Consider the following 26604-nt stretch of genomic DNA (forward strand, 5'->3'; position numbering starts at 1 on the left):
AGACGCAGAGTAGGTGAACGGATGATCTCCGCATGTGTGGTTCCAACTGTGAAGCATGGAGGAGGAGGTGTGATGGTGTGGGGGTGCTTTGCTGGTGACACTGTCTGTGATTTATTTAGAATTCATGGCACACTTAACCAGCACGGCTACCACAACATTCTGCAGTTAGTGGGACTATAATTTGTTTTTCAACAGGACAATGACCCAAAACACACCTCCGGGCTGTATAAGGGCTATTTGACCAAGAAGGAGAGTGATGGAGTGCTGCATCAGATGACTTGGCCTCCACAATCACCCGACCTCAACCCAATTGAGATGGTTTGGGATGAGTTGGACCGCAGAGTAAAGAAAAAGCAGTCGACAAGTGCTCAGCATATGTGGGAACTCCTTCAACACTGTTGGAAAAGCATTCCAGGTGACTACCTCATGAAGCTGGTTGAGAGAATGCCAAGAGTGTGCAAAGCTGTCATCAAGGCAAAGGGTGGCTACTTTGAAGAATCTCAAATATTAAACATATTTTGATTTGTTTAACACCTTTTTGGTTACTACAGGACATATGTGTTATTTCATAGTTTTGATTTCTTCACTATTATTCTACAATGTAGAAAATAGTAAAAAATTAAGAAAAACCCTTGAATTATTACTTATTTTCCACCATAATTTGCAAATAAATTCATTAAAAACCCTACAATGTGATTTTCTGGATTTTTTTTTCTAATTTTGTCTGTCATAGTTGACGTGTACCTATGATGAAAATTACAGGCCTCTCTCATGTTTTTAAGTGGGAGAACTTGCACAATTGGTGGCTGACTAAATACTTTTTTCCCCCACTGTATATAGGTATAGTGTGAGGTATATATAGGTATAGTGTGTAGTATATATAGGTATAGTTTGTATAGTATATATAAGTATAGTGTTTATAGTATATAGGTATAGTGTGTATAGTATATATAGGTATAGTGTGTATAGACAATAGTCTGGTAAACACCCTGTCTTTACATTGAGAGATGGACTGATTGAGTCTAGACAATGGTCTGGTAAACACCCTGCTTTTTCATTGAGAGATGGACAGATTGAGACCACACCATGACACACTTGACACATTCTCGGAATAGCTACGAAAACCACATATAAACATGATCACTCCTGCATTGAGAATCTTCTATGCCATCTAAAGAACAGACTGAACAAAACAACCCACTAAACCCTCTCCCAATTTGCACATTCATAGAGGAATAATGAAGTAAAAACAAAGTGTTTTCCCTCTGTAGTGTGAATATTATTTAGCTTTTGAACAGAGTCTTGGCGGTGGTTATTACTGTGAGAAGGCCAGGCAGGTAATGTTTCAGAATAATGCATGGTAATGTATATATCAGCACTCCTGAGAAAAAGCTTAATGTGGTCAGTCAGCTGGAAAACACGGAGAGGAGAGGAGGACCACTTCTACTTCTCTATATTATAATATTATCAGATAATATAGCTCCACTCTTTCCTCTTGACTTTGTTTTTCAAAGTTACCCTGAACTAAAAGAATGGCCTTATCAGTCAACCTACGATCACACAGAATCACAATAAACTTCCTCAGTCAACCTACCATCACACAGAATCACAATAAACCTCAGTCAACCTACCATCACACAGAATCACAATAAACCTCCTCAGTCAAACTACCATCACACAGAATCACAATAAACCTCCTCAGTCAACCTACCATCACACAGAATCACAATAAACCTCCTCAGTCAACCTACCATCACACAGAATCACAATAAACCTCCTCAGTCAACCTACCATCACACAGAATAACAATAAACCTCCTCAGTCAACGTACCATCACACAGAATCACAATAAACCTCCTCAGTCAACCTACCATCACACAGAATCACAATAAACCTCCTCAGTCAAACTACCATCACACAGAATCATAATAAACCCTCTCAGTCAACTACCACCACACAGAATCACAATAAACCTCGTCAGTCAACCTACCATCACACAGAATCACAATAAACCTCCTCAGTCAAACTACCATCACACAGAATCATAATAAACCTCCTCAGTGAACCTACCATCACACAGAATCACAATAAACCTCCTCAGTCAACCTACCATTACACAGAATCACAATAAACCTCCTCAGTCAAACAACCATCACACAGAATCACAATAAACCTCCTCAGTCAAACTACCATCACACAGAATCACAATAAACCTCCTCAGTCAACTACCATCACACAGAATCACAATAAACCTCCTCAGTCAACCGACCATCACACAGAATCACAATAAACCTCCTCAGTCAACCGACCATCACACAGAATCACAATAAACCTCCTCAGTCAACCTACCATCACACATAATCACAATAAACCTCCTCAGTCAACCTACCATCACACAGAATCACAATAAACCTCCTCAGTCAAACTACCATCACACAGAATCACAACAAACCTCCTCAGTCAACCTACCATCACACAGAATCACAATAAACCTCCTCAGTCAACTACCATCACACAGAATCACAATAAACCTCCTCAGTCAACCGACCATCACACAGAATCACAATAAACCTCCTCAGTCAACCTACCATCACACAGAATCACAATAAACCTCCTCAGTCAACCTACCATCACACAGAATCACAATAAACCTCCTCAGTCAACCTACCATCACACAGAATCACAATAAACCTCCTCAGTCAACCTACCATCACACAGAATCACAATAAACCTCCTCAGTCAACCTACCATCACACAGAATCACAATAAACCTTCTCAGTCAACCTACCATCACACAGAATCACAATAAACCTCCTCAGTCAACCGACCATCACACAGAATCACAATAAACCTCCTCAGTCAACCTACCATCACACAGAATCACAATAAACCTTCTCAGTCAACCTACCATCACACAGAATCACAATAAACCTCCTCAGTCAACCGACCATCACACAGAATCACAATAAACCTCCTCAGTCAACCTACCATCACACAGAATCACAATAAACCTCCTCAGTCAACCTACCATCACACAGAATCACAATAAACCTCCTCAGTCAACCTACCATCACACAGAATCACAATAAACCTCCTCAGTCAACCTACCATCACACATAATTACAATAAACCTCCTCAGTCAACCTACCATCACACATAATCACAATAAACCTCCTCAGTCAACCTACCATCACACATAATCACAATAAACCTTTCTCAGTCAACCTACCATCACACAGAATCACAATAAACCTCCTCAATCAAACTACCATCACACAGAATCACAATATACCTCCTCAGTCAACCGATCATCACATAGAATCATAATAAACCTCTTCAGTCAACCTACCATCACACAGAATCACAATAAGCCTCAGTCAACCTACCATCACACATAATCACAATAAACCTCCTCAGTCAACCTACCAACACACAGAATCACAATAAGTCTCAGTCAACCTACCATCACACAGAATCACAATAACCCTTAGTGAATGGACCATCACACAGAATCACAAGGCAGGTCCTACAAGCCCTAGTTTTGTCACATTTGGACTACTGTTCAGGCGTGTGGTCAGGTGCCACAAAAAAGGACTTGCAATTGGCCCAGAGCTGGGCAGCACGGCTGGCCCTTTGATGTACACAGAGAGCAAATATTAATAATATGCATGTCAATCTCTCCTGTCTCAAAGTGGAGGAGAGATTGACTTCCTCACTACTTGTATTTATGAGAGGTATTGACATGTTGAATGCACGAGCTGTCTGTTTGAACTACTGGCGCACAGCTCGGACACCCTTGCATACCCCACAAGACATGCCACCAGAGGTCTCTTTACAGTCCCCAAGTCCAGAACAGACTATGGGAGGTGCACAGTACTACATAGAGCCATGACTACATGGAACTCTATTCCACATCAAGTAACTGATGCAAGTAGTAAAATTAGATTTAAAAAACTGATTAAAAAACACCTTATGGAACAGCGGGGACTGTGAAGCAACTTAAACATAGGCACAGACACATGCATACACACACACGATAACATACGCACTATACACACACGTACACATGGATTTTGTGCTGTAGATAGGTGGTAGTGGTGGAGTAGGGGCCTGAGGGCACACAGTGTGTTGTGAAATCTGTGAATGTATTGTAATGTTTTAAAAATTGTATGAACTGCTTAATTTTTCTGGACCCCAGGAAGAGTAGCTGCTGCCTTGGCAGCACCTAATGGGGATCCATAATAAATACAAATACAAATACAATAAACCTCCTCAGTCAACCCACCATCACACAGAATCATAATAAACCTCCTCAGTCAACCTACCATCACACAGAATCACAATACATTTCTTCAGTCAACCAACTATATTCACACAGAATCACAATAAACCTCCTCAGTCAACAAACCATTACACAGAATCACAATAAACCTCCTCAGTCAACAAACCATTACACAGAATCACAATAAACCTCCTCAGTCAACCTACCATTACACAGAATCACAATAAAAACTGTTAAAAAAATCAAAATATATTTTAGATATTAGGCATTCTCTCAACCAGCTTCATGAGGAATGCTTTTCCAACAGTCTTGAAGGAGTTCCCACATATGCTGAGCACTTATCCCAAACCATCTCAATTGGATTGAGGTCGGATGATTGTGGAGGCCAGGTCATCTGATGCAGCACTCCATCACTCTCCTTCTTGGTAAAATAGCCCGAAAGCTGTGATAGCCATGCTGGTTAAGTGTGCCTTGAATTCTAAATAAATCACAGACTGTGTCACCAGCAAAGCACCCCCACACCCTCATACCTCCTCCTCCATGCTTCACGGTGGGAACCACACATGAAGAGATCATCCGTTCACCTACTCTGCGTCTCACAAAGACATGGCGGTTGGAACCAAAAATCTAAAATTTGTACTCATCAGACCAAAGGGCAGATTTCCACCCGTCTAATGTCCATTGCTTGTGTTTCTTGGCCCAAGTAAGTCTCTTCTTGTTATTGGTGTCCTTTAGTAGTGGTTTCTTTGCAGCAATTCGACCATGAAGGCCTGATTCACGCAGTCTCCTCTGAACAGTTGATGTTGAGATGTGTCTATTACTTGAACTCTGTGAAGCATTTATTTAGGCTGCCATTTCTGAGGTGCAGTTAACGCGAATGAACTTATCAAATCAAATCAAATCAAAATCAAAATCAAATACATTTTATTTGCCAACTGCGCCGAATACAACACGTGTAGACATTACAGTGAAATGCTTACTTACAAGCCCTTAACCAACAATGCAGTTTTTTAAGAAAATAAAAAAAGTGTTACGCAAATAATTAAAGAGCAGCAGTAAAATAAAATAACAGAAGGGAGGCTATATACAGGGGGTACCGGTACAGAGTAGATGTGCGGAGGCACCGGTTAGTCAAGGTAATTTAGGCAATATGTACATGTGGGTACAGTTAAAGTGACTATGCATAAATATTATGCAAATAGTCCGGGTAGCCATGATTAGCTGTTCAGGAGTCTTATGGCTTGAGGGTAGAAGCTGTTAAGAAGCCTTTTGGACATAGACTTGGCGCCCCGGTACCGCTTGCCGTGCGGTAGCAGAGAGAACAGTCTATGACTAGGGTGGCTGGAGTCTTTGACAATTTACACGGCCTTCCTCTGACACCGCCTGGTATAGAGGTCCTGGATGGCAGGAAGCTTGGCCCCAGTGATGTACTAGGCCATACGCACTACCCTCTGCAGTGCCTTGTGGTCGGAGGCCGAGCAGTTGCTGTACCAGGCGGTGATGCAACCAGTCAGGATGCTCTCGATGGTGCAGCTGTAGAACTTTTTGAGGATCTGAGGACCCATGCCAAATCTTTTCAGTCTCTTGAGGGGGAATAGGTTTTGTCGTGCCCTCTTCATGACTGTCTTGGTGTGTTTGGACCATGATAGTTTGTTGGTGATGTAGACACCAAGGAACTTGAAGCTCTCAACCTGTTCCACTACAGCCCCGTCGATGAGAATGGGGGCATGCTCAGTCCTCTTTTTTTTCCTGTAGTCCACAATCATCTCCTTTGTCTTGATCACGTTGAGGGAGAGGTTGTTATCCTGGCACCACAAGGCCAGGTCTCTGACCTCCTCCCTATTGGCTGTCTCATCGTTGTCGGTGATCAGGCCTACCACTGTTGTGTCGTCGGCAAACTTAATGATGGTGTTGGAGTCGTACCTGGCCATGCAGTCATGGGTGAACAGGGAGTACAGGAGGGGACTGAGCACGGACCCCTGAGGGGCCCTTTTGTTGAAAATCAGCATGGCAGATGTGTTGTTACCTACCCTTACCACCTGGGGGTGGCCCGTCAGGAAGGCCAGGATCCAGTTGCAGAGGGAGGTCTGGGTCCTTCGCTTAGTGATGAGCTTAGAGGGCACTATGGTGTTGAACACTGAGCTGTAGTCAATGAATAGCATTCTCACGTAGGTGTTCCTCTTGTCCAGGTGGGAAAGGGCAGTGTGGAGTGCAATAGAGATTGCATCATCTGTGATTCTGTTGGGGTGGTATGCAAATTGGAGTGGGACTAGGGTTTCTGGGATAATGGTGTTGATGTGAGCCATGACCAGCCTTTCAAAGCACTTCATGGCTACAGATGTGAGTGCTACAGGTCGGTAGTCATTTAGGCAGGTTATCTTATCCTCTGCAGCAGAGGTAACTCTGGGTATTCCTTTCCTGTGGAGGTCCACATGAGAGCCAGTTTTCATCAAAGCGCTTGATAGTTTTTGCGACTTCACTTGAAGAAAATGTCAAAGTTCTTGAAATGTTCTGGATTGACTGACATTCATGTCTTAAAGCAATGATGGACTGTAGTTTCTCTTTGCTTATTTGAGGTTTTCTTGCCATAATACGGACTTGGTCTTTTCCCAAATAGGGCTATCTTCTGTATACCACCCCTACCTTGTCACAACACAACTGATTGGCACAAACACATTAAGAAGGAAATAATTTCCACAAATTAACAAGGCACACCTGTTAATTGAAATGCATTCCATGTGACTACCTCATGAAGCTGGTTGAGAGAATGCCAAGAATGTGCATCAGTTGACCTGGCCTCCACAATCACCCGACCGCAACCCAATTGAGATGGTTTGGGATGAGTTGGACCGCAGAGTGAAGGAAAAGCAGCCACCAAGTGCTCAGCATATGTGGGAACTCCTTCAAGACTGTTGGAAAAGCATTCCTCATGAAGCTGGTTGACAGAATGCCAATAGTGTGCAAAGCTGTCATCAATGCAAAGGGTGGCTACTTTGAAGAATCTCAAATATGAAATATATTTTGATTTGTTTAACACTTTTTTGGTTACTACATTTTTCTATATGTGTTATTTCATAGTTTTGATGTCTTCACTATTATTCTACAAGGTAGAAAATAGTACAAAATAAAGAAAAACCCTGGAATGAGTAGGTGTGTCCAAACCTTTGACTGGTACTGTATATACACACTACATTACCAAAAGTATGTGGACATCTGCTTGTCCAACATCTCATTCCAAAATCATGGGCATTAACATGGAGTTGGTCCCCCCTTTGCTGCTATAACAGCCTCCACTCTTCTGGGAAGGCTTTCCACTAGAGGTTGGAACATTGCTGCCGGGTCTTGCTTCCATTCAGCCACAAGAGCATTAGTGAGGTCGGGCGTTCCAATTCATCCCAAAGGTGTTTGATGGGGTTGAGGTCAAGGCTCTTTGCAGGCCAGTCAAGTTCTTCCACACAAAACATTTGCCACAAAGTTGGAAGCACAGAATCGGCTGTAATGTCATTGTATGCTGTAGCGTTAAAGATTTCCCTTCACTGGAACTAAGGGGCCTAGCCCGAACCATGAAAAACAGCCCCAGACCATTATTCCTCCTCCACCAAACTTTAGAGTTGGCACTATGCATTCTGGCATGTAGAGTTCTCCTGACATCCGCCAAACGCAGATTCGTCCGTCAGACTGCCAGATGGTGAAGTGTGATTCATCACTCCAGAGAACGTGTGTCCACTGCTCCAGAGTCCAACGGTGGCAAGCTTTACACCACTCCAGCCAACGCTTGGCATTGCGCATTGGTGATCTTAGGCTTGTGTGTGGCTGCTCGGGAATGGAAACCCATTTTATGAAGCTTCCCGACTAACATTTATTGTGCTGACGTTGCTTGCAGAGGCAGTTTGGAACTCAGTAGTGAGTGTTGCAACCGAAGACATGCGATTTTTACGCACTATGCGCTTCAGTACTCGGCGGTCCCGTTCTGTGAGCTTGTGTGTCCTACCACTTCGTGGCTGAACCGTTGTCGCTCCTAGACGTTTCCACTTCACAATAACAGCACTTACAGTTGACCGGGGCAGCTCTAGCAGGGCAGAAATTTGATGAACTGACTTGTTGGAAAGGTGGCATCCTATGACAGTGCCATTGAAAGTCACTGAGCACTTCAAAAAGGCCATTCTACTGCCAATGTTTATCTATGTAGATTGCATGGGTGTGTGCTCGATTCTATACACCTGTCAGCAACAGGTGTGGCTGAAATAGCCGAATCCACTCATTTGAAGGGGTGTCCACATACTTTTGTATTTATATATATATAATTTATATATTTTATTATTATTTGATAAAATATTGAATTTGGCCTTAACTAATATGGCAAAAAAGACACTCAAAAAATAAATCATAAGGAATAATGTTTTGAAGTGTCTGTCCTATATCTAGTAGATATAAGAAAGCTCAGGAAATATTTTTGGACACATATTCAACCCCTTATTTTTTTGGGCACAAAACTTCCTCCATATTTCCATTTGTTTGTACACCATAGTGTTCGTGAGAATCTCCCCATTTCATTGAGTGGAATAATGGTTTGTAGGCCAAACTGTTCTGACGCCACAGACGATTTTGTGAGAAGACTGATTTACGGGATATTTTCATGGTCTGACAAACCAGCTCAGCCGCCATTCACCGCAGATGCAGAAGGTAAAAAAATGAATATCTCTAGCTAACTGACAGATTTTGATGGGGATTTTTTTATGATGTTACTTAGATTAACACACACGTGCGTCAATAGACTCTAAAGGATTTTAAACAAAATAACATTCACAGACGGATTAAAAGGACACGTACTCAGAGCATACACTGACCCGCTGGCAAGTGTCTTCACTGACAGTTTCAACCTTACCTTGACCCAGTCTGTACTACCTACATGTTTCAAGCAGACCACCATGGTCTCTGTGCCCAAGAACGCCAACGTAACCTGCCTAAATGACTACCGCCCCATAGCACTCACATTTGTAGCCATGAAATGCTTTGAAAGTCATGGCTCACATCAACACCATCATCCCAGAAAACCTGGATCCACTCCAATTCGCATACCACCCCAACAGATCCACAGATGACACAATCTCTATTGCACTCCACAGCCTTCTTCCACCTGGACAAAAGGAACACCTATGTGAGTATGCTGTTCATTGACTACAGATCAGCGTTCAACACCGTAGTGCCCACAATGCTCATCACTAAGCTTAGGACCCTGGGACTGAACACCTCCCTCTGAAACTGGATCCTGGACTTCCTGACGGGCCACCCCCAGGTGGTGAGGGTAGGAAACAACACATCTGCCATGCTGATCCTCAACACGGGGGCCCCTCAGGGGTGCATCCTTAGTCCCCTCCTGTACTCCCTGTTCACCCACGACTGTGTGGCCATGCACGACTCCAACAACATCATTAAGTTTGCTGATGACATGACGGTGCTAGGACTGTTCACCGACGACGATGAGACAACCTGTAAGGAGGAGGTCAGAGACCTCGCAGTGTGGTGCCAGGACAACAACCTCTCCCTCAATGTGAGCAAGACAAAAGAGCTGATCGTGGACTACAGGAAAAGGAGGGCCGAGCACACCCCATTGACATCGACGGGGCTGTAGTGGAGCGGGTCGTGAGCTTCAAGTTCCTTGGTGTCCACATCACTTAAGACTTATCATGGTTCAAACACACCAACACAGTCGTGAAGAAGGCACGACAACGCCTATTCCCCCTCAGGAGACTAAAAGGATTTGGCATGGGTCCTCAGATCCTCAAAAAGTTATACAACTGCACCATCAAGAGCATCCTGACTGGTTGGATGGCAACTGCTCAGCATCCGACCGTAAGGTGCTACAGAGGGTAGTGCGTATGGCCCAGTACATCACTGGGGCTGAGCTTCCTGCTATCCAGGACCTCTATACCAGGCAGTGTCAGAGGAAGGACCAAAGAATTGTCAAAGACTCCAGCCACCCAAGTCATAGACTGTTCTCTCTGTTAACACACGACAAGCAGCACCAGAGCGTGAAGTATGGGACCATAAGGCTCGTTAACAGTTTCTACCCCCAAGACATAAGAATGCTGAACAATTAATCAAACGGCTACAAAGACTATTTGCTTTGTCCCCCTTATATTGTTCTTATAGTATTCCTATTTATTCTTTTTTTGCACTGACTCTCTTGCACAGGCTCGATGTACACTCACTGGAATCTAACCACACACTCAAACATACTACCCTGACACTCCTGCACACACACACACAAACATACGGACACACTGAAACACACACACAGGCATATTAACGCCACACACACACATACATTCACATTCCTTCACACTTTTCACATACGCTATTACTCTCTGTTTATTATCTATGCATAGTCACTTTACCCCTACCTATATGTAAATATTACCTAAATTACTTCAACTAACCCATACCCCTGCACATTGGGTTAGGGTTAGGGTTAGGTAGATAGTGATATGTAGTCTAACCCTAACCCTAACACATACCCCTGCACATTGGGTTAGGGTTAGGTAGATAGTGATATGTAGTCTAACCCTAACCCTAACACATACCCCTGCACATTGGGTTAGGGTTAGGTAGATAGTGATATGTAGTCTAACCCTAACCCTAACACATACCCCTGCACATTGGGTTAGGGTTAGGTAGATAGTGATATGTAGTCTAACCCTAACCCTATCCATACCCTGCACATTGGGTTAGGGTTAGGTAGATAGTGATATGTAGTCTAACCCTATCCATACCCCTGCACATTGACTGGGTACCCTTGTATATAGCCTCCTTATTCTGATTTAATTGGGTTACTATTGTTCATTTAGTTTATTTATCAACATTTTCTTACTTACTTAAAAAATTGTTGGTTAAGGGCTTGTAAGTAAGCATTTCACGGTAAGGTCTACACCTGTTCTATTCGGAGCATGTGACAATTTGTATTTAATTTGATTAAATAATAATGTGTATTTTATTGTGTATATGAATGTGTAGTTGAATGTGTTTATTGTGTATATGAATATGTAGTTTAATGTGTTTATTGTATTTTAATGTGTATATAAATGAGTAGTTTAATGTGTTTATTGTATTTTGATGTGTAATGTGCTGCTATACAGGGCTCATCTGGAAAAGAGACCTTGGTCTCAGCATTCACTCCCTGTTTAAATAAAGATACCTTGGTCTCAGCATTGGCTCCCTGTTTAAATAAAGATACCTTGGTCTCAGCATTGACTCCCTGTCTAAATAAAGAGACCTTGGTCTCAGTATTGACTCCCTGTCTAAATAAAGAGACCTTGGTCTCAGCATTGACTCCCTGTCTAAATGAAGAGACCTTGGCCTAAGCATTGACTCCCTGTCTAAATGAAGAGACCTTGGTCTCAGCATTGACTCCCTGTCTAAATAAAGAGACCGTGGTCTCAGCGTTGACTCCCTGTCTAAATAAAGAGACCTTGGTCTCAGCATTGACTCCCTGTCTAAATGAAGAGACCTTGGTCTCAGCATTCACTCCCTGTTTAAATAAAGATACCTTGGTCTCAGCATTGACTCCCTGTCTAAATAAAGAGACCTTGGTCTCAGCATTGACTCCCTGTCTAAATAAAGAGACCTTGGTCTCAGCATTGACTCCCTGTCTAAATAAAGAGACCTTGGCCTAAGCATTGACTCCCTGTCTAAATGAAGAGACCTTGGTCTCAGCATTGACTCCCTGTCTAAATAAAGAGACCGTGGTCTCAGCGTTGACTCCCTGTCTAAATAAAGAGACCTTGGTCTCAGCATTGACTCCCTGTCTAAATAAAGAGACCTTGGTCTCAGCATTGACTCCCTGTCTAAGTAAAGAGACAGTGGTCTCAGCAGGGCCATCACTAGAAAGACCACAGCAGGGCCATCACTAGACAGACCCCAGCAGGGCCATCAATAGACAGACCCCAGCAGGGCCATCACTAGATAGACCTTAGCAGGGCCATCACTAGACACTCACAGTGTATCTCTGCCATTATGGAGATGAATATAATTCAGCATGTGCATCTCATAGAGGAAAGATGGAAGGAGAGTACATTACAGTACAGGACAGGTCAAGACAGGACAGGACAGGACAGGACATACCTTCTTATCTATAGTACAGTACAGGACAGTACAGGACAGGACAGGACAGGACAGGTCAAGACAGGACAGGACAGACCTAAAACCTTCCTATCTACAGTACCGTACAGTACAGGACAGTACAGTACAGGACAGGACAGGTCAAGACAGGACAGGACAGGACAGGACAGGACAGTTCAAGACAGGACAAGACAGGACAGGACAGACGTTCCTATCTACAGTACAGTACAGGACAGTACAGGACAGGACAGGTCAAGACAGGACAGGACAATACAGGCCAAGACAGGACAGGACAGGACAGACCTTCCTATCTACAGTACAGTACAGGACAGTACAGGACAGTACAAGACAGGACAGGTCAAGACAGGACAGGACAAGACAGGTCAAGACAGGACAGGGCAGACCTCCCTATCTACAGTACAGTACATGACAGGACAGGACAGGTCAAGACAGGACAGGACAAGACAGGTCAAGACAGGACAGGACAGCAGGACAGGATAGGACAGGACAGACCTTCCTATCTACAGTACAGTACAGGACAGTACAGGACAGGTCAAGACAGGACAGGACAGGACAGGACAGACCTTCCTATCTACAGTATAGTCCAACTTTAAACCCTGTCTCTCTCAGACTGAACACAATCTCTCTGTCTCCCTCTCTTTCCTTTGTCTAGAAATAGAGCTGCAGACAGACATCATGTTTCTCCTTTCATCGTTCCTCTATGAGATGCACATGCTGCATTATAAAATCCTGATTCCATATTCATCCCCATAATGGCAGAGATACACTGTGAGTGTGTGAGTCTGTGATTATCCAGAAGATGTAGCCCAGGCACTTACAATGATTTATTCATAATGCACCTACTGAACACAAATGCACTTTATTGTCTCATTCTGCATCTTATTTTACCGCTAAACCAGTAGAATGTCTGCTTTAATGACAGAGCCATGTTAATATGACAGTGGATAGGCATGAGGATGAGATGGAGGCACAATGTGGAAACCCAATCACAAGTTCCTTCAATCACAGAGGCAGAGAACAAGGAAGCATTTGAATAGTTTGACCTGAAAGTATTACAACTATAAAATGTTAATCTATTAACATGTAGTTTTTTTTTGTGGCTCTCCGTTTGGTGATTTCTGCATAAAAAGCAGCCAGGCAATGTGACAGTACCTCTGGCAGTTATAAGCAGAAAATGATTCTTCCACCGGCCATCTCCTCCTTTACTGTCTGTCAATAGAGGCTGCATTATGCTTGCTTCCCTACCTCTTCATTATAACTGCTTCCCTACCTCTTCTCCTCTTCATTATAACTGATTCCCTACCTCTTCTCCTCTTCATTATAACTGCTTCCCTACCTCTTCATTATACCTGCTTCCCTATCTCTCCTCTACATTATACCTGCTTCCCTAACTCTCCTCTACATTATACCTGCTTCCCTAACTCTCCTCTACATTATACCTGCTTCTCTATCTCTCCTCTACATTATACCTGCTTCCCTATCTCTCCTCTACATTATACCTGCTTCCCTAACTCTCCTCTACATTATACCTGCTTCTCTATCTCTCCTCTTCATTATGCCTGCTTCCCTACCGCTCCTCTACATAACTCCTGCTTCCCTACCTATCCTCTACATTATGCCTGCTTCCCTACCCCTTCTCCTCTACATTATGCATGCTTCCCTATCTCGCATCTACATTATGCCTGCTTCCCTACATCTTCTCCTCTACATTATGCCAGCTTCCCTACCTCTACTCCTCTACATTATAACTGCTTCCCTACCTCTTCTCCTCTACATTATACCTACTTCCCTACCTCTTCCCCTCTACATTATACCTGCTTCCCTATCCCTCCTCTACATTATACATGCTTCCCTATCTCTCCTCTACATTATACCTTCTTCCCTATCTCTTCTCTAAATTATGCCTGCTTCCCTACCTCTCCTCTACATTATGCATGCTTCCCTACCTCTTCTCCTCTACATAACGCCTGCTTCCCTACCTCTTCTCCTCTACATTATAACTGCTTCCCTACCTCTTCTCCTCTACATTATACCTGTTTCCTACCTTTCTTCCTCTACATTATGCCTGCTTCCCTATCTCTCCTCTACATTATGCCTGCTTCCCTAGCTCTTCTCCTCTACATAATGCCAGCTTCCCTACCTCTCCTCTACATTATGCCTGCTTCCCTACCTCTTCTCCTCTATACAATGCCTGCTTCCCTAGCTCTTCTCCTCTACATAATGCCTGCTTCCCATTCTCTCCTCTACATTATGCCTGCTTCCCTACCTCTCCTCCACATTATGCCTGTTTCCCTACCTCTTCTCCTCTACATTATGCCAGCTTCCCTACCTCTCCTCTACATTATGCCTGCTTCCCTACCTCTTCTCCTCTACATAACACCTGCTTCCCTACCTCTTCTCCTCTACATTATAACTGCTTCCCTACCTCTTCTCCTCTACATTATACCTGTTTCCCTACCTTTTCTCCTCTACATTATGCCTGCTTCCCTATCTCTCCTCTACATTATGCCTGCTTCCCTAGCTCTTCTCCTCTACATAATGACAGCTTCCCCACCTCTCATCTACATTATGCCTGCTTCCCTACCTCTTCTCCTCTATACAATGCCTGCTTCCCTACCTCTTCTCCTCTACATAATGCCTGCTTCCCTATCTCTCCTCTACATTATGCCTTCTTCCCTACCTCTCCTCCACATTATGCCTGTTTCCCTACCTCTTCTCCTCTACATTATGCCAGCTTCCCTACCTCTTCTCCTCTATATTATGCCTGCTTCCCTACCTCGCCTCTACATTATGCCTGCTTCCCTACCTCTTCTCCTCTATATAATGCCTGCTTCCCTACCTCTTCTCCTCTACATTTTACCTGCTTCCCTAGCTCTTCTCCTCTACATAATGGCTGCTTTCCTATCTCTCCTCTACATTATGCCTGCTTTCCTACCTCTTCTCCTCTACATAATGCCTGCTTCCCTACCTCTTATCCTCTACATTATGCCAGCTTCCCTACCTCTCCTCTACATTATGCCTGCTTCCCCACCTCTTCTCCTCTACATTATGCCTGCTTCCCTATCTATTCTCCTCTACATTATGCCTGGTTCCCTATCTCTTCTCCTCTACATTATACCTGCTTCCCTACCTCTTCTCCTCTACATTATGCCTGCTTCCCTACCTCTCCTCTACATAATGCCTGCTTCCCTACCTCTTCTCCTCTACAGTATGCCAGCTTCCCTACCTCTCCTCTACATTATACCTGCCAGTAATTTAGGGTTATATCAGGGTTAGGTATCAGAATAGTAATTTGGGGTTATATTAAGGTTAGAGTTCAGAATAGTCATTTAGTGTTATTTTAGTGTAAGGGTTCTGAATAGTCATGTAGGGTTATATTAGGGTAAGTGTTCTGAATAGTCATTTAGAGTTATATTAGGGTTAGGTCTCAGAATAGTCATTTAGGGTTATATTAAGGTTAGGGTTCAGAATAGTCATTTTGGGTTATATTAGGGTTAGGGTTCAGAATAGACATTTAGGGTTATATTAGGGTTAGGGTTCCAAATAGTTATTTAGGGTTATATTCAGGTTAGGTCTCAGAATTGTCATTTAGGTTTATATTTGGTTTAGGTCTCAGAATAGTAATTTAGGGTTATATCAGGGTCAGGGTTAAGAATAGTAATTTAGGGTTATATCCAGGTTAGGTGTCAGAATAGTCATTTAGGGTTATATTCAGATTTGGGTTCAGAAAAGTCATTTAGGTTTAAATTAGGGTTAGGTCTCAGAACATATTAGATTTAGCGCTACATCTGGTTTGAGCAACATGAATGAAGACTGTTATACACAATAATAGACTTACTATAAACACCATTCATGTACTCATAGATGTTCAATGATGGACCATATTTGTGGAGAGGGTCTTATGGAGTTTAACTCCCACCACTTTGAATCGATTACTTTAAATAGTACATCCTTGACAACTTATCAAACCACTGAAACTGACTAAATGAATGTGTATGATGTCCCTCAACCCGTCTAGCTACTTTAGTAAGGCACAGGCAGCTCAGCTACAAACTCAAGAGGACTGCTGTGAAATTAGACACTGAAAATCTTACTCATTGATTTGAGACTAAGTCATACAGCTGTTTCTACACAACAGTCATGGCATAACTTGTTCAAACTTTTATGCATATACAAGTTAAATACTTTATAATTAAGTTGTGCGTACATTTATTGCATTACAATGCATGATTAATTCAACTAGCTCTCACAGTCTCACATCAGAATTAGATGTTCACCAAATTTCGAAGTTGTTCCAAACTTCACATTTCGAAGTGTATCATTCCAAGGTTAAGTTTAGGAATTAACTCCGAATTCTTAAGGTTAGGCATTAACTCGAATGGTTAAAGTAAGGGTTTAGGTTTATAACAAAAATACCAAAAACAACTTTCTATCACTGGATTTGAACACGCAACCTTTGGCTGGAATCAAAGGCAGATTTTCACCTCCTTCCGCCATCCCGTCCACAACGCCTATTTAAAGGTAATAGCATTAACTGTTGCCCCTAGTGACCGGTTTTCACGTAATCTCCCGAAGTCCTCAGACATGGACAGCAATCGAATACTGACTTGTAACACGGATGGCCTGCCTGGATTAATTGACATATTGAGATCCAATTAAATATTTAACCTTTATTGGTCCAAAAAATATACGAATGTTACTGTAAATTGCAATCTATCCTCATAAAAGGAGCATCTTGGTATCTTTTTTTCAATATGTATAATAATTCCATGATACAGAGACGGTCACTGAGAGATTAACATTTTGTAAATTGTTTCACAGTCATTCTCACTGGTGTGAAGTGATGTTGAAGCGAGGTTCTCCTGTTCTGCGCTGCTCTCCCAGTGTTCTGGCTGCGTCATTAATCAACCAGATAAATTATAAAGTGACAGGTTAATGAATTGAATGTTATATAAACTGGAAACTCAAGTTAACGATGCATTTAACAAGTCTCAACAATTATTATAGTAGGCCTAGTGCAACGATAGGTCCACTCGGGATATGCAGACATATAATAATGTAATAATAATATGCCATTTAGCAGACGCTTTTATCCAAAGCGACTTACAGTCATGCGTGCATAAATTTTTACGTATGGGTGGTCCCGGGGATCGAACCCACTACCTTGGCGTTACAAGTGCCGTGCTCTAACAGCTGAGCTACAGAGGACCACATATCCACTCAAATGCATACATTTAGAAGAATATTGAGTCCAAGTTGATACAAAATTAACGTTTCCCCCCTCAGAAACATCGCAAACTTGCAGATAAATATTATGACATGTTATGCATTTTATTATTTAAAAGTAAAACAGATAGAAAAACTGTATCAAAGCTATTGCATTAATTCCAGAGTGGGCAGTTCAGTTGATTAATGCGAGTCATGAGTGATGGATGCTGTCTACATAAGAGACGTGCATCTGTCTTCATTTATATAGTAAGATTAAAGCCATTCTTCACTTTATGATAAGACTGATAGATAATGATCTATTATCATTTACATTTCAACTCCAATGAACTACTGCCAACCAACCTCACATACAGTACATCCACTAGGCCTGTAACCATATTGTTGTACATTAAAGTAGACTTCATAACCATCATATACCGCTCTACATTAAATGGACCCCATCTGTCACAGAAGAGCGCTCTCTTTTAATCTTTAAACGCTAAACAAGAATGAACCTCTGAGCAGCCTTCGTTTCCATCTAAAAGCATATACTGGGTCATCTAAATATTTCATAGGGACGTGATAACACAAGCAGGATAATGAAAATGGATACGGAGAGGCCGCCTGGACAATACCGTTTACTGGACACGTCCATCAAACTTCCCTGTCTTTTCCAATGTGAAACACATGAGTACAGCAAAGGCCAATTTTTAGATTATCTGAAGTGGTTAAATGTATTTTATTGTAATAACCAAGCAAACAGTACGGGTTATGAAATAAAAAACATGAGGTCGGTTTTGATATGTCATTATTCGTAAAAATAAATAAATATATAAACTAAAATATCAATGAGGGTGAAGGTAGATTCATTTGAAATAACCCCCAGGTGTGTGTGTGTGTGTGTGTGTGTGTGTGTGTGTGTGTGTGTGTGTGTGTGTGTGTGTGTGTGTGTGTGTTTGTGTGTGTGTGTGTGTGTGTCCAAATACCTCCAGTTTCTCAAATCAATGGTAACATCTTGTCAAAATCAAGTGATATGAAATTTGCCCCAAGTAAAACCAGAACGACCTGCAGCCCAATATATTCTTTACAATGTATTTAGACTTAGCTTGTTTTATCCAGTTGATTTCGTTGAGATTAAAATGTATTTTGCAATGAATTTGAAAAACCACTCTATGTATTTTTATTAAACGCCCCCAAAAAGTTTGAATAATTAAGTTTGAATAATTAAGTTTGATGAATGAAATGTGGCTTCTGGTGCCATTTACAGTTTAATGCAAATTAAAAGTCCTGTCAGATCGGTCCCGTCCTCTGACCTGGCGCTCATGTTCCTGGTAAATGTTAAATGTGACTGTTTTGGTCTGAGATGTCACACTAATTCAATTGATCGACAGAACACTCTGTTTATAAACTCTACAAGAAACTTGCCTCATACAGTCTTAACTTAATTTGAGCACAGGTACTTTCATCTGTAGATGTGCGGTAATTATGCTGTGGGTAGCCTATGATATTGTGTTGGCGGGTCCCGAGGTAGCCATCCATCACCCTCCTCGAGCTGTCACCCAGGGCGCGGCGTTCCAGCTGGGAACAGAGGAGAACATCATCATTAATTTGAGTGTGACCCCCGGGCTATTCACATGTCTGAACCCAGGCTTCTCTAAGCAAGTCAGCACACCGTGGAACCCGTCTCTGCCCGCTGCCCCACCCAGCTGAGACCCAGAGCCAGCCCGGCCCCAGAGTGGACCCTGCCCGGTCCCAAAGTAGACCCAGACCCGCCTCACACCCTCTGACACTCCACACATTAAAGTTATTGGAGAAGCGACTTCCAGCTTTGGGCTGGGAAATTAACGGAGAGCAAACTCTCCCACTCTGTCATTTTGCCAAGAGGAGAATAACACGAGAGGGAAATTCTGAAAGTGTGATACAACATTTTGTAAACATTTCAGAGAGGCTGTCCACATTTACATTTACGTCTACAAGTTTAATTGAGATGAAGTTGAACGTAATTGCAGGGGCATTTATCGAAATCAATGTTAATTGGTGTTAACCAAATAATGACCAAATCTCAAGGGAACCAAGTGAGGATAGGTTCATGAGGAGAACAGTTCAGTATATTTTTAATATTAGAAAAGTGGTTAAAATACTACACATCTCCCGCGTTTGTTTTGTGAACCTTCCCCATTGAAATAGTCTCCATATGGATATGTTTATTAATGGACTATATAATTACTAACGGGAGAGATGAGTTGCTAGTTAATTAATTCACAATCGAACATGTTCCTCCTGCTTCACATTTTTAATTGCACCTATTAGATCTACATGGAGATAAGGAATGGCATATTCAAATCATTGGTTCATTGAGTGATTGAATTGCAATCCGATTAAATCTCCTACAGGCTTCGTCCCACTCTTTGTTACTTGTTCGATTTTTATCCCCAGAAATGCATATTGAAGTTACAGTCTAGACAATTTGAGTGGGTTTCGCTCTGTTACTTGTTGGGTTTTATCCACAGAAATGCATTTTGAAGTTACAGTCTAGACACTTTGAGTGGGTTTCTTCTGACGTCAGAGTCACTGGTGTTTAAAACAACCTGCATCTGGGCTGAGGTGTTTTATACTACTTTTTTTTATAAAGCGAAATATGTATTTCTGACATCAAAGTCATCAATCTGGACAAATATATTTCACTGTCCTAATTCATTTGCACATTATAAGAGTTAAAAAGACAAGGGAAAAAGAGAGGGCGCATTTTGGAGAGTCGTTTTGGAGGCATTTTAACATATTTAACATGGTAGTGTGGTTCGCCCTATAAGCCTCCAGCCTACTGCCTGTGCTTACCAATCAATTGGTACATTGAAACAGTGCAAGGCTACGTTACTATAGCGAGGGGACCTGCAGGCTCGCTTTATCTACGTATATTGGGACCTCTACAATGTCATATCCACAATTCGGATATCCCTACTCGTCTGCACCACAAGTAAGTTACCTTCTCGGTTATCAACGGCATATTCGGTTAGATTTCATCACTATTGATTCTTATATTGATTAAATGTTGATCATGTAATGCACTTTCAACAAGAAAGGAAAAAGCAGTGTTTCTTAATGCACAGTATCGGAATTGTATTATGTTACGGTAAATGGCTCATGATACCTGTTCTTTGAACGGTAAAGGTAAGGAGGGTAACCAGAAACAGGCGCACTCCGACCTTTCGTTTACTGATTTCTACCAGATAATAGCCTCGGAATGCGTGCCATATGTTTATCATCTGATATCCCACATGCCAACCTGTTTTGTGGACATGCATGCTTTTATGGCGGGGGCTGGATAGACAACACCACCTGGTGTATTTTTGGCAATCATCCATAATATGTCTTTTGGGAGAACATATATGGGGATTCTGGAAACATTTTACATATTTTAATTATAAAGGGTTGTTTTGCAAATAGCCTAAACATCCATAACACCAATTCACGGTATTCTATAGAAAACGTGCTATTTTCTTCTTGCATTTCAGTTCCTCATGACAACCAACTCTTTGACAACTTGCTGCGAGTCAAGCGGCAGAAGCATCGCTGACTCCGGGGTGACAGCCTCCGCCCAGACGCCGGTCTACTGCCCAGTGTACGAGAGCCGGTTGTTGGCCAGCGCCAGGCACGAGCTGAGCTCCGCAGCGGCTCTGGGGGTGTATGGGAACCCGTACACCGGGAGTCAAAGCTATGGAAATTACGTTACTTATGGAACCGACGCGTCCGCTTTCTACTCGCTGGTATGGGTACTATAAAATAATATAATATCATAATAATTCTACTCATCTCTCTATGGCAGTGACTAATGACGCTGTATCTGTAGCCTGTAGCCTACAGACACAGAGCTGTATCTATATAGCCTATATCCTACAGTCACAGTGCTGTATCTATATAGCCTACAGTCACAGAGCTGTATTTATATAGCATATAGCCTACAGACACAGAGCTGTATCTATATAGCCTACAGTCACAGTGCTGTATCTATATAGCCTATAATCTACAGTCGCAGAGCTGTATCTACTGTATATATCCTATAGCCTACAGTCACAGAGCTGTATCTATATAGCCTACAGCCTACAGTCACAGAGCTGTATCTACTGTATATATCCTATAGCCTACAGTCACAGAGCTGTATATATATAGCCTATAGCCTACAGTCACAGCTCTGTATCTATATATCCTATAGCCTACAGTCACAGAGCTGTATCTATATAGCCTACAGCCTACAGTCACAGAGCTGTATCTACTGTATATATGCTATAGCCTACAGTCACAGAGCTGTATATATATAGCCTATAGCCTACAGTCACAGCTCTGTATCTATGTAGCCTATAGCCTCCAGTCACAGGACGCCGCTTTACGCACACGGTATGACTATTGAAGTCTTCATACAGTAAACCTGTCTTCACGGTGAACCAACCGCAGGCTATGACTGAATAGCCAAGTGCAACTTTTAATAAAAAGTTGAGTTTGGCAAGTGAAAGTGTCCGGTGCAAATATGTACTGTAAACTGCAATATGACAACTATGTTAAGAATGGATGTGTTTAATGTTGGTCTACAACATACACCGCAGTGTGCTCGATTATGGGTCTATCATTGTTTCCCTGTATTCATTAGTTAGAACGTCTACAATAACACAGATATAACTTGACTTTGCTATTGAACAACATGTTTAGTGACTGTTATTGTTGTGTGTGTGTGTGTGTGTGTGTGTGTGTGTGTTGAAATGGGATCACTAGACTTTATGAGTAAAATGATTAAGCAACGGTGTACATGTAGCCTCCTGTAGCTCAGTTGGTAGAGCATGGCGCTTGCAACGCCAGGGTTGTGGGTTCGTTTCCCACGGGGGGCCAGTATGAAAATGTATGCACTCACTAACTGTAAGTCGCTCTGGAGAAGAGCGTCTGCTAAATGACTAAAATGTAAATGTAAAATGTTATTAAGAAACAGTATGCATGTTATTAGAAAAACTGTAAACATGTTATTAAGTATAAAAGTCAATAATGTCACCTTTTCCTGACTGACAGTCTGTCTTGTTGCAGGGGACATTCGATAACAAAGATGCAACAGAGCCTGCGCATGCGAGGATAACCCAGGCAGCAGCTTACTACCCCTATGACCCCACTCTGGGACATTATCAATACGACAGGTATGGTTACTATAATAATAATAATAATAATAATAATAATAATAATAATAATAATAATAATAGTGTACTACCCCTATGACCCCACTCTGGGACATTATCAATACGACAGGTATGGTTACTATAATAATAATGTTAATAATATATAATATTTAATATATAATATAATATAATTGTGCACTATCCATATGACCCCACTCTAGCACAGTACCAATACGACAGGTATGGTGACTATAATATAATTATAATTATAATTATAATTATAATACTATACAGGTAATTTAATTTTGTACTATCCATGCGTTTCTACTCTGCACAGTACCAATACGACAGGTATGGTGACTATAATAATGCTACTACTAATAATAATAATTATAATAATAATAATAATTATAAAAATTATAAAAAATTATAATACTATACAGGTAATTTAATTTTGTACTATCCATGCGATCCTACTCTGCACAGTACCAATATGAGTTGACAACATTACAAACATAATTATGTTCTGTCAAACAGTAGCCCATTTCCCAATCCTTCATATGTTTGTTGACTGACATGAGTCACCTTACCTCTAAGTTAACAACTATTAGAAAAACACCTGTCTACTACAGTACTGGCCTCCAAATGGTATAGGAATATCAGGCCTTTTACTGGATCAAATTCATAGCATTAGTTGATGAGTTGCCAAACTTGAAACTGTTCTTATTGAAGTGTATAATAGGTTTCCATGAACTCCACTAGAGACATGGGACATAGTTCTATCCCTGGGCTTAGCCTACAGGAGGACACTTAGTGCTGAATATTACACTAATGCTTTAGGCCCTTTCACCTGGGGCTGAATCATAACACTCAATAACACAATTCTCCAGTCTGTTTTCCCCAGTCTTCTGGATGGAGAGGGAGTTAGCCTAGCGGTGCTCTGTTTACTCACCTAGCAGTCAGTCTTCTGGATGGAGAGGCAGTTAGCCTAGGAGTGCTCTGTGTTTACTCACCTAGCAGTCAGTCTTCTGGATGGAGAGGCAGTTAGCCTAGCGGTGCTCTTTGTTTACTCACCTAGCAGTCAGTCTTCTGGATGGAGAGGCAGTTAGCCTAGCAGTGCTCAGTGTTTACTCACCTAGCAGTCAGTCTTCTGGATGGAGAGGCAGTTAGCCTAGCGGTGCTCTGTGTTTACTCACCTAGCAGTCAGTCTTCTGGATGGAGAGGCAGTTAGCCTAGCGGTGCTCTGTGTTTACTCACCTAGCAGTCAGTCTTCTGGATGGAGAGGCAGTTAGCCTAGCGGTGCCCTGTGTTTACTCACCTAGCAGGGTTTGACCTCACTCATACAGGGGCATTCTGCTTTTCTAAAGGCTCCCCAGGGGTCTGTTGGGCTGCAGGGTACTGCTGGATGAATCAACACTATGCATTTGTAATGGACAGGACACACGGAGTTGTTATCTTGCCTCTCTTCTGCTACAGGACCCTATAGATAGATATATAGGCCTATTGTTACAGTGAGACATTGCTATAACTCTACATCTTCACTACTAGATATGGCTGTATGGACGGAGGGACCAGGAGGAAGAACGCCACCCGAGAGACAACCAGCACCCTGAAGGCCTGGCTACAGGAGCACAGGAAGAACCCCTACCCCACCAAGGGAGAGAAGATCATGTTGGCCATCATTACTAAGATGACCCTGACGCAGGTGTCTACCTGGTTCGCCAACGCCAGGAGGAGGCTGAAGAAGGAGAACAAGATGACGTGGCCTCCGAGGAACAAGTGTTCTGATGAGAAGAGATATAATGAAGATGATGAGGGTTCTCAGGAGGAGAACATCAACAGTGAGAACAACGATGATGGTCAGTTCTGGTTCTTTATGTAACACGCTAACAGTGGAATAGTCCTGGTTCTTTATGTAACACGCTAACAGTGGAAGAGTCCTGCTTCTTTATGTAACACACTAACAGTGGAATAGTCCTGGTTCTTTATGTTACACGCTAACAGTGGAATAGTCCTGGTTATATTCCACTGTTAGCGTGTAACACAAAGAACCAGGACTCTTCCACTGTCAGTGTGTTACATAAAGAACCAGGACTATTCCACTGTTAGCGTGTTACATAAAGAACCAGGACTCTTCCACTGTTAGCATGTAACACACTAACAGTGGAATAGTCCTGGTTCTTTATGTTACATGCTAATAGTGGAAGAGTCCTGGTTCTTTATGTAACATGCAAACAGTGGAATAGTCCTGGTTCTTTATGTAACACACTAACAGTGGAAGGGTCCTGGTTCTTTATGTTACACGCTAACAGTGGAATAGTCATGGTTCTTTATGTAACACACTAACAGTGGAATAGTCCTGGTTCTTTATGTTACACGCTAACAGTGGAATAGTCCTGGTTCTTTATGTAACACACTAACAGTGGAATAGTCCTGGTTCTTTATGTAACAAACTGACAGTGGAAGAGTCCTGGTTCTTTATGTAACACGCTAACAGTGGAATAGTCATGGTTCTTTATGTAACACACTAACAGTGGAATAGTCCTGGTTCTTTATGTAACACACTAACAGTGGAATAGTCCTGGTTCTTTATGTAACACACTAACAGTGGAATAGTCCTGGTTCTTTATGTAACAGGCTAACAGTGGAATAGTCATGGTTCTTTATGTATTACACCAACAGTGGAATAGTCCTGGTTTTTATGTAACACACTAACAGTGGAATAGTCCTTTACCAGAAGAAGCATGAAAGCCTTAGCCCGTTTCAACAATGTGATGCTAAATGCTTAAATGACACTTGACAGTGATCATTTTATTACAGTTTGATTCCCATCTTATCGCTGATGTCTCATGTCTGTTAATTTCCAGAGAAAGATAAGGATCTCGCGCTGAGTGACCTGGAAGACTTCGACATGATAGAATCAGAGAGCTCGGAGTGCGAGCTCAAACACCAGTACCTCATGAACACTCACATGACGACGACTGACTGTTCGAACGACCATCTGAAGGACACATCTTTAAAGATCAGCATTCCCGTGTCCCTGGGCGGGGAGCAGCAGCTCAGTAAAACCTCACCAGAGGACTGCGACAGCCGGCAGGGGAAAGCCTGCTACCAACAACAGGGCGACCAGATACTGGACGGCAAACCACGGATCTGGTCGTTGGCCCAGACGGCCACGTCTCTGAATCAGGCGGAGTACCCGTCCTGTATGTTGAGGTGTCAGCCGGGCCTGCCCGCCTCTCCGGCCGCCTCCTCCCCTATCACGGTTCTAGACAGACGGCAGGACTCTCCCGTTACAACTCTCAGAAACTGGGTGGATGGGGTTTTCCACGACCCGTTGTTCAGACACAGTACTTTGAACCAGGCCCTGACCAACACCACGGTGTCGTGGACCACGACCACCAAGGGCTCGATACTAGAGACCGGCGCTCTGGAACATTCTGTTGGGAGCATCAAAGGACTTCCGTCTCTACAGCACCAAGACGCCACGAAGGACAATATGAATTTTCCTAAAACTGCCAACAAACTCTTCTGCTCTTAACACACCAGACCTGCTTTAGTTTATTATTCTGTAGGAGTAGCTTTTTTTTCTTCCTTTTTTTTGTTGTTGCAAGTATATATCTATGTACTTATCAAATTGGCATTTCACTGGTGAAACTTCCAAACAGGATTCGTTTGAGCATATTGCTATTTCGTTAAAAAGCACGTAGGCCTGCCTACAGTCTACTGTATCTAAATGTATAACTGACAGTTAACATTAGAATTAACACGTTTACAGGATTATTTTTCTTATAGCATGCAGATGTTAATAATTTCTATTAA

At 42.3% G+C, this 26604-nt stretch overlaps 1 protein-coding gene across 1 annotated transcript; it reads left to right on the top strand.

The window, feature by feature from the left end:
- Positions 1-20558: 20558 nt before the first annotated feature.
- Positions 20559-26323, top strand: LOC311120351 (iroquois-class homeodomain protein irx-4-like; the record flags this gene model as incomplete). Its single annotated transcript, XM_084157839.1, has 5 exons — positions 20559-20603; positions 21142-21393; positions 22697-22803; positions 24331-24641; positions 25650-26323. 5 exons carry the CDS (start codon positions 20559-20561, stop codon positions 26321-26323), a joined length of 1389 nt encoding a protein of 462 aa, XP_084013965.1.
- Between the last annotated feature and the right edge of the window lie 281 nt (positions 26324-26604).

Source organism: Coregonus lavaretus (assembly GCF_964263955.1).
Source record: "Coregonus lavaretus genome assembly, chromosome: 3".
In the NCBI taxonomy this organism is placed as follows: Eukaryota; Metazoa; Chordata; class Actinopteri; order Salmoniformes; family Salmonidae; genus Coregonus; species Coregonus lavaretus.